This window comes from Podarcis melisellensis (genome assembly GCF_964234715.1).
Source record: "Podarcis melisellensis genome assembly, chromosome: 4".
Classification (NCBI taxonomy): Eukaryota; Metazoa; Chordata; class Lepidosauria; order Squamata; family Lacertidae; genus Podarcis; species Podarcis melisellensis.
The window spans coordinates 82052377-82065411 of NC_138531.1; the positions used below are offsets into that span (position 1 = coordinate 82052377).

Below are 13035 nucleotides of genomic sequence, written 5' to 3' on the forward strand. Positions count from 1 at the left end.
ATGTAAGTTCATCCAACAGCAGCTATGTGTCAGTTAGCACAACATACCATGTTTAAATCAACACTAATATGCCAATAAAAACTGCAATATCAAAAGCAGAGAATACATTCTCAAATTGCCCAGGATAGCTGATTACATTAGAAACAACCCAATTGGACCTTAACCTCTGTTTAGCTATTGCAAAAGATGCTTCTCCCCTGGCCACAAACCCATTTCTGTGCGCATATTTTATTCTCTGTGTCCAGTGATGATATTTTTTTTAGGAGTGGCCTGAATAAGGAACATTCTAGTAAAGACCAAAGTTTGTTTTTCCTCTTTCTTTAAAATATTTAGATACCATTTTTCTATTAAGATACAACTAGAGTGTAGAACAGTAATAAAACACATAAAAATATCAAACATAGAGAACAATCACTGCAGAGTGGGTAAATGGCTTAGCCTTAGGACCACCTCTCTCCATATGCAGTTACCCAGACTTTGAGATCATCCACCAAGACCCTCCTTTGTGTGCCTCCTCCACGAGACGACCCAAGGGTGACAACACAAGAACATTCCTTTTCTTCATTGGCTCCCCATTTCTGAAATGCTCTCCCCAGGGAAGTTTGGCTGGCGCCTTCATTATACACCTTTAGGCACTAGACAAAAACTTTCCTCTTCTTCCAAGCATTTGACTGATTGACATCCTTCTAAATATTTTGCAGGAGAGGGGATTATTCACTTGTTTTTGTTCTTGTTTTTGTGTTTTTTATATTATAATTTAATGTTGTGAACTGCCCTGAGATCAACAGGTCTAATAGGACTGTATATAATTTTAATAAATAATAAAATAAAATAAAAGTGCAGGCAACCAGCAGGTAAAAGAATTAACAGGCCCAGCAGCTTCAGCCACAAATTTATCAAGGAGGAATCAAAATAGGGGGTGGGGAAGCTGTGGCTCTTCAGATGTTGCTTGGTTACAATTCATGTAGGTCCTGCTGGCTGGGGTTTATGGGAGTTGGGCTCTCAACAACATCACTTTTGCTACCCTTTCTATATGAATTACTTTAAAACAAGCAAACAGGTGGTCTTTACACTGCTCAAAAGGCCACTGAGACAGGCTTCCCTGGGATTTCCAAAGTTCAGCCACAGAGAAGTCTCTGCCTAGTTCATGCCAAACATCCACATATGTTAGTGGAACATGTAAGAGAACCTGCTGTCCCAGGCTCTTTCAGGAGGAAGAGTGGGATATAAATTGAATAAATAATAACCTCTGAAAGTCATGATGAATGGGCAGGCTCATATTGAGAAGACCATTCTTCTGGTATTCTGGTCTCAAATCGTATTATTATTATTACTGTATACCGCCCTATACCCGCAGGTCTCATATTGGACAGGAATGGTGAATATGGCTCATGGGCTGCATTCAGCCTGTAAAGTTCTCTTCGGGGGCCTGCCAGTCCTCTGCCAAACTTTGATGTCTCTTCTATTCCCGATTCCTTAGCACTAAGTCATATTAGCAGGGTGCCATGCCAGAGAGAGAACAGGTTATTTTGCAAGCTAAGTGGAGGGCTTTCCTACTTGTTGCAGTGCTGGACTGGGAGAAGTGCTGCAATCGTGAGGAAAAATAATTGGTTCTGATCTTCAGAAACCTGTCTCTGAAGAGTGATCTTTTCTTACTCATTGATTCCCCTTCCACTGCTGCTTCTTACTGATCGACAAGCATCAATCCTCTCTGTATGTCTGGTATGTATGTGGTTGTGAATGACTGAGAGCCTATGTTTTAATGGTATAGCTTCTTCTTGGTTTCATAATAAACCCAACTACTGGTGATTGAGTCAGGTTGTGCAGAAAAAATATATTCCTGGTGAATCCAGTAACTGGAATACAGAAGTTGGTCATCCCTTATCTGGGTAATGCGGATTCAACATTGTCCATATGTGATGTGAATGGATACTAGTGTAGCCTGCTGTAGGGTAAAGATGTTTAGGACTTTCAACTTCTTCCTTGGCTTTATTTATATGTTTTGGTATTTCTTCACACTTTGAATGAGTTTCACTCTGGGTGAACTTTTAAATTCACTTTTGTCGTCATCTCGTTGCCCTTGAGAGGGAGTTCATGCTGAGAAACAGTATCTGAGAGCCAGTAATTTGCTTCAAGCTTTCCTACATGTTTTGAGGTCTCTGAGTGGGGTTTCTTCGGCATTGGAACTTGGCACATTTTGCATTGGCTCACTTGCAAAGAGACGTATCCCTGGTAGCAGTTTGGAACACGATTAGGACTGTCTGAGCCATGTCATTTTAAAAAATCCTGCTGGGAAAGCCCTGAAGTCTAGGAGGATGGGCACACTCTGCCAAGTGTTAATCTACTTGCTTTCTTTGTGTACATTTCTGTGTGCATGCACACTCTTCTGGTTAAACAGAAGCTGAAATAAAGAAGCATGTCAAAGTTGTGCTGCAACACTACAACGTCGTAGTCCTGGGCTGAAAGCCTATTGGCAAAGTGTCTTGTTTAAAACATCCGAGTTTTTTAAGCAAATGGTTCTTTCCACCCCAGTTTGATTAAATGGCAAGTGATCTCCTGCTGGCAAATGTAAATTATAGCCATAGTCTTGTATAACCTTTTCACCCTTCCACTATTGATGATATATAATGTACAGGCTTTTCTTTTCTCAGCCTTGCAACAACCCTGGGAGCTGACTTGGGATGTAAGAAGCTGCTCTGTTTTTGTTCCACTGCAGTTCATATTTTAGTAAAAATGATATTATTCATCTTGCTGTTTGTAGCGCTGAAATTACATAAGTGACATTGTCATTATGTTATTCCATCCCATTCATTTTATTGCAAAGGAAACAGTGCAAATGTGGTGGTGGTGGGGAAGTTATCAATTTCATAGTTTGTGTTTGTGGACAGAAAGCAACAGTAACAGTGAATACCAATTGTATTCGCTGGATTGATTTCCATTCCGGGCATGGGATGAATAAGTGAATATTGCCAATTTGTGCTTCAATTTCCTCCAGACTTCTCCAAAATCCCTAGAGCTAAATGAGTCACAGTACTCCTATTTTCTAGGGCCCACACTATGTACTCTCTTTTCTGGGCTGTACTTAGTTTCTTAGGACAGAGGGAGCAGTTTCATACTTTGACTAAAGGACTTCTAGCCCAGTATTGTCTCCTCTGATTGGCAATTGTTCTCTAGAGTCCTCAGCAGATGCCTTCTAATATATGCAGAAACATTTGTATGACCACTCCCCACCCTCTTAATTTTTAACTTTTCACCTATTCTTGGGTGGGGGGGAGTTACTGGTTTTGCTTTTGCTTTATTGTGTATTTTGCATTTTCATTTTGTCTTTTTATGTTGAGAACCACCCTGTGATCTTTGAATGAAAGGTGGTACACAAATGTAATAAAATAAATGAATAATCTAGCTTTCGGACAGAAAACAAAATACAACTTTCTTCCACAACTGTTCTTCGTTAGTGTTCTTTCTTTCAGTTTGCAGTGCTTGACTTGGGAGGAAGCCTTTCCTTTTTATTATGACTGTTTTCCATAAATTTTTGGGTGCAAATAAAAAAAAGCACTTTTTACTCCGAGGAGCTTACAGAATAAAGTTAACTGGCATCCAGCTCAGTTCTATAGTTCAGGGCCTTAGTAAAGGTGTTGAGTATGTCTTGATTCAAGCAAAACAACTTGATTCAGACCATTACTCCAATATCACAGACCCTTGCACGGCACAGCATCTGTGTAAGATTGCATCAGGCAGCTTTGCCACTGTGCTTTGTGAAGCTGTTCCCTTGACAGTGAAAAACTAGAGGCTAGAGCCCATGGAGCTTTGTATCAGACAGAATTAAGTGTTAAGAAATATGCTTTTCCAAACACCAGATAGTTTGTGTTGACAGCCCCGGTATGCTAATATTAACTTTCAATGGGTTATCTGTTTCTAAAGTCTTTAATTTGTTGTACCCCAGTTTTTAATTCAAAGACAATGGGAGCCAGGAAGAAAGTGATATCCCATAGTCCAAACTCTGCTTCATGTGTGTGTCTGTGTTTTGTCTGCATCAGTTTGTCCTGTGAGATACCTGCCTGCCTGCAGGTGAGAGTGTGCCTGCTAAATTTATATCAAACTAACTATCAGCTAATCTTTCTACTAAAAGCTAGTAGAAATGGAAGAATGTTAGCATCTTTCTGGAGGACAGCCAGGCTTGAGGTGCTTAAGGCTGTGGTTGCAATCCTTTCCCCAGCTCAGCTCCTATCCTATTACTTCATTAGTTCTAACCCTTCTCCCCACTATTTTTGTACTCGTGTCACAATATGTGTGTATAGGAAAACCCTCAAACCCTGTAACCAAATCTTCAGTTTGGGTAGGGTTGATTTATGAAACAGGATAAAGAAGTAAAGAAGATGATTTATTTATTTATTTATTTATTTAAAAGCATTTATAAATTGCTGAATGTTTAAAAATCTTAATCAGAATACAAAAGTACATGTAAACAAAACAGTATGATAAAAAGAGAGACAAAAATCAGTAAAGTAGTAGTATAAAAACAGATGAAACACAGTAAAGATAGGGTCCAATCTTATGGGTCCAGGGCAGTAGTAAAAAAATGCCCTTTTTTGTTTCACTACCTATTTTGTATGATATGGTGCCATGAGTAAATTTCCCCCCAGATCTCTTAAGTGGTCTTACAGGTCTGTACAGGGGCAGTGATCTTGATCTGTTCACAGGTAACCTAGTCTATTCAGTGGATCAAGTGCTTATTTCATGGCCACTGGCTGACACGATCAAATGCTGTACAGTATTTCCTTTAGTTCAGGAAATAGCAATGGAGACAATGGCTGCTTCTAGGTGACCATTTTAATGAGCGTACACTCTGATCTGTTTGTGGAGAGATTTATATGTTGCTGTCTATTCGTCCAGATTTGATTCTGGGGGAGATTAGACAACATTGTGTCAACCAAGCAAGTGGTGTTATCCCATACTCTCCAGTGTATTTTCCTATGACTTTCTCTATATAAAAAAGTCTGAACTTCTGGGGAAGCAGGCATTTTTCACAAGAGCTCGAAATCAGCTTTAGTTGTGCAACTTGAATTTGTTGGGATGGGATAAAATTCTACCTGGAAATAATGATAGTCTGAAGGAGCCCAGTATCATTCCTAAAGTGTATATATTGATTGAAATGCAAGTAGGAACTAATGGGCCTCAACCCAGGCTCAGATACAGTAATGGGAAAATTTAGTTGGATTATCTGGGTTCTCCCCACCCCTCAACTCAAGAAATGTATGTGCAAACTGGCTAGTAATTCCTGTACGGCAGGGGGTTGAACTAGAAGTCCCTTGGGGGTTACATCCGATTATATGATTCTAATAAATTTTGAGGACTGGTAACTTGTTTGCAAGTCTGCATATACTAGGGTTGTCATCTGGCTAAAGAAAACCTAGCTGATTAATCATATAAGTGTTAATCTATTTCAGCACTTTAATATTGTTGTTTATTAATTGCCTTCTGCGCAAGCGTTTCAAGGTGATGAACAATAAAATTGTGAAATACAGTTAACACAAATGAAATACAAGGGATAGATTTAAAAAGCAAAAACAAAACGAAATCGACATCCATGTTATAGACCCATTCATCTAGTTGGGAAAGCCTGTTGGAACAAAACTGTCTTCAGTTGTTCCAAAAAGGGCAGATGGTGAGCACTTGTCATCTCTCAACAGGAATGCTGTACCACAGAATAGGGACAGCCACGCTGAAAGCCCTACTCTGAGTTAGTATGAAGCAGACTTTGATATCTTTGGAACTTTTAGGAGAGCCAGTTTCTCAAGTAACCTGATCCTGAGTTAGTATATATGAGAAAAAGATGTAGTTCTAAATTTTTAAAAAAGTTACTTGTTATTAGATTATGCATGCATATGTTGCAGTTAGGCATGAGTTTAGAGCAGGGGTCCTCACTGTGGGGCTTGCGGACACCAGGGTGCCCCCAATGCCCCCCATGGTGCCTACAAAAAGGTCCTGTGCCCTTTCCTGCTCCTTCAGATGTGGCAGCCATTTTGTGTTTGTCACACACCTCACAGCCACCATTTGTGACTAGCGCCTGCACCGCTTCCTCAAAAATCCAAATGTGCACACTGGTGCAAGAAACCTCACTATCCTTTCGTAGAGGCCTTCTCCCTTCTCACGCACTGGACTGAATGCCTCTTAACATATGCTTGCAATCTGCAGTTTATAAGTACTTATATTAAACACTTTGCCAAAATATTTTACATTCCTTTATTTAACCGATTAAATGATGCCCTGACACCTACCAATCTGTATAAGGCTACAATCTTGCAGTTACTTATTTGGGATTAAGCTCTAAGGAAGGGAGTGGTATTTCATTTTTTTATATTTGGTGGTGTCTCGGGAGACAGTTCTCTTTTCTCTGGATTTCATCAATCCTGCATGTTGGACATAGTTTAGTAGTGTATTTTTAACTAATCCCAGAATGTGTCTCATGCTGATATTTTTGTTGCTGCGAGTGGAGCATGTTACCATGAAGCATTAATTGTGTTATAGTGGAACCTTATGGAAAGCAGGTTTCCTATAGTGAGTGTATGTAATATATATACAAATATAGCTAGCAGCAGGTGCCAGACTGGGACCTCCAAGCAGCAAAGTCTTGTAAAGTCCAGACAGGATATGGTTATTAACAGTGGGCACATTACTCTGTCATCTTTATCTTGTTGTTGAACCTTAATCCATTTTTAAGGCAGAAAACTTTGAGTCTGCAGACATACAGTTTACTTTCTGTATATGAGAGAGGACACTTCCATAAGAACAAGTAGGATCTGGAACACAATAATTGCCAATTAGTACCAGAGATGTAATTAGTCAGTGGGCAAACAAGTTTAGTAACTCTTCCAGAATAAAATGTGCTAGAGTCCAGTAGTCTTCTATATTCCCTTACCTGGCGACCACCACATTGCCAGCATGGAATATTCTGCAGACATTTCTCTCTTAGCTTCTGAGAACTGGTGAAGCCATTTCTGCCAACCTGATGTTTTAGGACCTTCAAATGGAACTGATTTGGTTGTGGTTGTTATTTTTTCCCCTTTTGTGTTTTTCTTCCATACAGCTGCTATTGTGAAACATTTCTTACATTTTAATTTTGTTTCTGTTTTTCATCAGAAAATGAAGAGCTTGGCCCAAAGGCGTCAATCGGCACCATCCTTGGTTCTCAGCAAAGCGCTGACCAAGTCCAGAACAAGTGTCAGGTAAGGTGGAATGTGTTGTTTCTGGCTGTACTTTTTTGCAGGTTTCCTGGCCCAGATCATAATGTGTTTTTGACAAGTAGTTAACCACACAAGGCTGAAACGCTGTCTGGAGAGAGATTGTAAGACACCCCCACAGCAGCATTTTCCAGGTGGTATTCATTCTGAAAAGCACGTACATGTATTGAGCAGAATGTGATCAAGACTTCATAAACCAGGCTTCCCATATTTGAATATATCTTGGATTAGAATGTTGATAATTGAAAAGTTATTTATTTACTTAAATGTATATCATATCTTCCATTCAACTAAGTTTTATTCAGAGTAGACCCATTGACATTAAGGAACATGACTAAGATCCGTTAATTTCAGTGTTCTACTTTGAGTAAAACTTAGTTTCATACTACCTCAAGGCAGTATATACAGACCTGCTTACATTTAGCAACTTATGAATTGCCCAAGGAAAGTTTTGTTCTAGGTTGGCCTATAAATGGCATACATACTTAATAAGATTTTCTAGTGGGGATCTTTGCAAGAAAATTAGTTATTTGAAATAAAGTGCAAGTAGTATACGGCCTGCAGGCTGCATGTAGCTTACATACCCTTTCTGCAATTTTTTACCTCAGTTTGCTCTCTGAGGACCCCTGTCAGATGCTGAGTGGGAGCCCATTGCTATTTACCGAATGAACATTTTCCTTCCACCCTTTCTCCCAATTGATCCCAGTCGGCAGTGTAGCTAGCCGCTCGGGTGCCGGGTGCGGCGCGTGTGTCCTGCAGCCGGGGGCAGGGCAAGCTGCCCATGGGGGCGAGGCGCACTGCATGGAGCCTCTCCACCACCGCCTCCTCAGCTGTAGGGCGGCTGAGGGAGAGGTGGTGGGCAGACACAAGTCCCACGCTGCCGTTTTAGGCAGTGTGGAGCCTTCAGGTGCTCAAGCCACCACATCACTCCCAGGAGACATGTGTGGCTTGGGCATGCTGCAGGCCCTACAGTAAGTGCCAGCCACATTTCGTTACATTTGTTAACTGAACTAAAAAGTTTCGTGATCCCAATTTTTATTAGTATTATTTTTTAAAACTCTTATTTTTGTCATTCTGTCACCCCCCCTCAGTGATGACACCCAGGACGGACCACACACCCCACACACCCCTTCCTCCGCCATTGACCCCAGTTTATCCTTTCCACCATCCTATAGGCAGGTTATGCTGGAAAACTGTGTGTTTGGTCTTAGGCCTTTCTAGTCCAACCTCGACCATACTGGCTTTCCACTGAAGACATGGCCCCATGTTGAAAATGATTGATGGGAGTGTGGTTTCCTGCCTTACAACCAACCTACCCATTGTTTTGCTGTGAAAATTGCTTTCATTAGTTATGGATATGTTAGTTGGCTTATGAAGCTTTGAATTGTGGCGATAATTCTGGCCGCAGTTACAGTGGCGGAGGAAGGGGGCGAGGGGGTGGTCCACCCTGGGCGCCGCTGCTGCAGTCATGAGCAGAGGATCCCTCTGCTGCTGCTGCAGCCGCGAGTGGAGGACCACGCAGCCGTGAGCAAAGGATCCTGCCACCGTCCATACGGTGCTATCTGTAGCGGCGCATGCGCTGTTGGGAGGTTCGCCCCGCCCCTGTGGGCAGTTCGCCCCACCCCTTGACACCCCACACCGGGTGCCGGAGAGCTTCCTTCACCCCTGCGCAGTTATCCATGCGCTAGGAACAATTGCAGATAACTCAAATGAGCTGTATAGGAGACTATCTTATCTGCTAGATACAGATAGGTAGCCGTGTTGGTCTGCCATAGTCAAAACAAAAAATTTTTTTTCCTTCCAGTAGCACCTTAAAGACCAACTAAGTTAGTTCTTGGTATGAGCTTTCGTGTGCATGCACACTTCTTCAGATACACACTGAAGAAGTGTGCATGCACACGAAAGCTCATACCAAGAACTAACTTAGTTGGTCTTTAAGGTGCTACTGGAAGGAAAAAAATTTTTTGTTTTATCTGCTAGAGATGGTGGGTTTCAAACTTCCCATCTTCAGGGAACCACTTTCACATTGACTTGCCCGTCCCAGAAAGCCTGTCTACTGAATTCCTTTGCTTGTGCAGCAATCTGGAGCATATAGGGTGCAGTCAGTTCATGCTGAGCACTGCATTGTAAACTTGCTCTTCATGGACTGAGTGAACCATAGAGCACCTCTAGTACTTTTCAAGGAAGTTTGTACTTGATAGACTCGGAGCTCAAACTAATTTATATGACACTGCATGCGACTTGAGATATATCTGGATGATAAGATTTTACTAATGCTTGTGCAGCATTTTCTACCTGCGTTGTCTGTCTTAAAGGGCTTATGTATCAACTATCCTCAGATTAACTGGCACTGGAGAGATATGTTTCTCTCTCCACATTTTAATGTTCTATCCCAATAACCTTTTGAAGCAATTCCTACTAATTTATATGATAGTTCATATAATTTACAGGGATTGCATCTGTGAAAGAAATTGGCAAAATTACATAGGAGCACAGTTTCAATGAACTCTGAGCTCAGTTCAGTTGATCATTTTTTCTCTTACTCGCCCGTCCCCCGCTCCCCATATTTCCTTCTCTGATTAACAATAAATCATTTTCTTCATCAATAATCAAACAAATGGTGTTTTGATTTTCTGGTCTGTGCTCGGTAAATGCTTGACTCTTGTGGATAGCTCCTTTTTATAAGCAGAAAAGAGCAATGAGTGACATGACCTCTGGTATGTTCAGATCTTCAAATATTTTGTTTTTAAAGCTGTCCTAATACTTAGCACCCTTTTTGTAGGCAAAACATTGATTTCAAGCTTAAATGGATTATAACTTTATTCTGGCACTAAATCCTGTTGTTGATACTTAGTGCACTGTCTTTTTAGTGGTTGATTAATGATCTGTAGATTACAAAACTCCTTTCCAAATCCAATTTACATCTGTGGGGGATTAATATGAATAGCCTTTCCTTAGCAGTTGAGTCATTTCTGTATTTATTAAACATAATGAGGGAGTTTGGTCAGGAAATATTTAGAAAACCTAGTAAGTTTATAGCTTCATACCATTTTATGGTCCATTCTCAAATGTCTTCTTAGTACATGTATATAAATAGTACCTCAACATAGCATTGGCCTATGGGATTATCCCACTTCCTCCTCCTCCTCCTCCTCCTCCTCCTCCTCCTCCTCCTTTAAAAACTCTTAATGACTGTTACTAGGATCCAACTATTCTAACGTCTGCATTAGCATTAGTAGGTGGCATTAGCATTTTATAGAAATTACAGCATGACTGTAATCATGCCCTGGTTAGATAAAGGTAGAGGCTGTTGACTTAGAATCATAGAACCGTAGAGTTGGAAGGAAATCTCAACAAAAGCATCCATGACAAATGGCTATTCAACCTCGGCTTAAAAACCTCCAATGAAGGAGAGTTCACCACGTCCCTAGGAACTCTTTTGTTGCAATACTATGAGCTACAACATGAGTCTGACCAAACTGCGGGAGACAGTGGAAGACAGAAGTGCCTGGCGTGCTCTGGTCCATGGGGTCACGAAGAGTCGGACACAACTAAACGACTAAACAACAATGAGAAAGATAGATGGATATTTTTGTGCACATCTGCAATTTCCATTTTGTAGAAAGAAACGTGGCAGGAGGCACCCTATCCTGCTCTGTCCCCAAGGTTCCAGGTTGATACCTTCAGAAACATTGGATGGTGTTCCCCTGCAAAGAATGGCCCAGCCATGTTTGTTAATTTCATTGGGTGTTGTTGTTAGTCATTTAGTTGTGTCTGACTCTTTGTGACCCCATGGACTATAGTATGCCAGGCACTCCTTTTTCCACTGTCTCCCACAGTTTGGTCAGACTCATGTTGTAGCTCATAGTATTGCAACAAAAGAGTTCCTAGGGACGTGGTGAACTCTCCTTCATTGGAGGTTTTTAAGCCGAGGTTCCACAGTTTGATCAAACTCATGTTGGTAGCTTCAAGAACACTGTCCAATCACTGTCCCCTTCTCCTTGTGCCCTCCATCTTTCCCATCATCAGGGTCTTTTCTAGGGAGTCTTCTCTTCTCATGAGGTAGCCAAAGTATTGGAGCCTCAGCTTCAGGATCTGTCCTTCCAGTGAGCACTCAGGGCTGATTTCCTTAAGAATGGATAGGTTTGATATTCTTGCAGTCCATGGAACTCTCAAGAGTCTCCTCCAGCACCATAATTCAAAAGCATCAATTCTTCGGCGATCAGCCTTCTTTATGGTCCAGCTCTCACTTCCATACATCACTACTGGGAAAACCATAGCTTTAACTAGACGGACCTTTGTTGGCAAGGTTTTTGGTGTACTCTTGAGTAAAACTTAATTCACTGCCACCCATTATTTCCTTTAGTATTTCCTTTAGTAGCAAAGCTGGGTAATAAGTGTTGACATAGACATAATTAGAACAAAAAACGTGGCTACTGAGAAACAAGGGAGAGATATTGGAATCTTTAGGGGAATCCTGAGATTTGCAGAATTATTTTTTAAATCCCTAAGAGGACAACATTTTTTAAAAGCCCAGTGACAATTGATCATGCTTAGCACCAACATATAAAGTTCAGTTTCTCTTGGAAAAGGAAAGAGGGAAACAGAAGGAGGAGCAAAATGGCTTGATTGAGCTCCTTATAGCTTATAGTATTCCATGGGACGACTGGCACCAACATTTCTGGTTGGGACTAAGGATCACAGCATCATTTTATTGCAGAGCCTCCTTGCATAAATATAACATAAATCTAGTTAAAACTAGGATGCAGTCTACTTGCTAATGGCAGTGTACCAACTGACTATGGGAGGTTTAAGCACACAATTGATAGGAGCCACCCTACCCTTGACCCATCATTATTATTTCAGGCTTGTCTGGATTCAGTGTCAATTAGTTTTGCCAGTTCATAGTACTGATAGGACAGCATTGGTAATATTCAGATATCCTTTCTATTTCTATGTTTGTTTTTCCTCTTTCTTCCATCAGTGCTGGAAGTTTTTACAAAATACTTGCAGAATTTTCCCTTTAAAAAGGACTTTTGTGGGAAATGCTAAGCTGGTTTGCACTAGATATGTTGAAAATGACAGTCCAGGTTTCAGCAAAAACTGGATCTTGCATTTAAATCTGTGAATATCCGATAAAAGGATAGCTGGCTGTGAGTATAGTACACAGCTGTAATCCACTTGTTTACCATTGGGACTTCATTGTGTGGGAGGCATCTCAATGCTAACTCGTAATGCGGTGCTTGAGATATGCCTGAAACCAAATAATTCTATTCTTTTCCAATTCTAGTAAAAAAAATTACTAAATGAAGACCAGCTAACAAAGCCCTGGTGGTTTGAGCTATGCAAATACAGAACTTTTGGGCCAAAACTGTTTTGTTTTCTTCATACTTGCTTCCACTTCTACCCTGAGTGAAAGCATTTCAAAATTGATTTATTATTATTATTCATAGCCATGGTTGGAGGCAATATGCTTCTGAATACCAGTTGCTGGAAACTGCAGGAGGGGAGAATGCTGTTGTCCTGCTTGAGTCTTGCTTGCAGGTTTCCCATGAGCATTTGGTGAGAACAGGATGCTAGACTCGATGGCCCACACAAGCAGGATTGTAGCCTACCCATCATCTCCATTGTGTGGCAAACAGGTTGCACTCTGGATGTTGTGGACTGCAACTACTATTATCTCTATTGGCCATGTTCACAGGGGCTGATGGGAGTTGAAGTTCACAACATCTGGAGGATACCACGTTGGCTAGTCCTGACCTATATAAACAACATGGGAGGGTACTGTACAAAG

General features: G+C 41.0%; 1 protein-coding gene across 5 annotated transcripts in view; it reads left to right on the plus strand.

Annotated features, from left to right (window-relative positions):
- ARHGAP20 (Rho GTPase activating protein 20) overlaps window positions 1–13035 on the plus strand; it is a 75725-nt gene that overhangs the window by 10794 nt on the left and 51896 nt on the right. For all 5 annotated transcript variants that reach the window (XM_081909822.1, XM_081909821.1, XM_081909825.1 and 2 more), the window contains exon 2: window positions 7141–7226. In XM_081909822.1, coding sequence (XP_081765948.1) covers window positions 7141–7226 — 86 coding nt within the window. The remainder of the gene's footprint in view (window positions 1–7140; window positions 7227–13035) is intronic.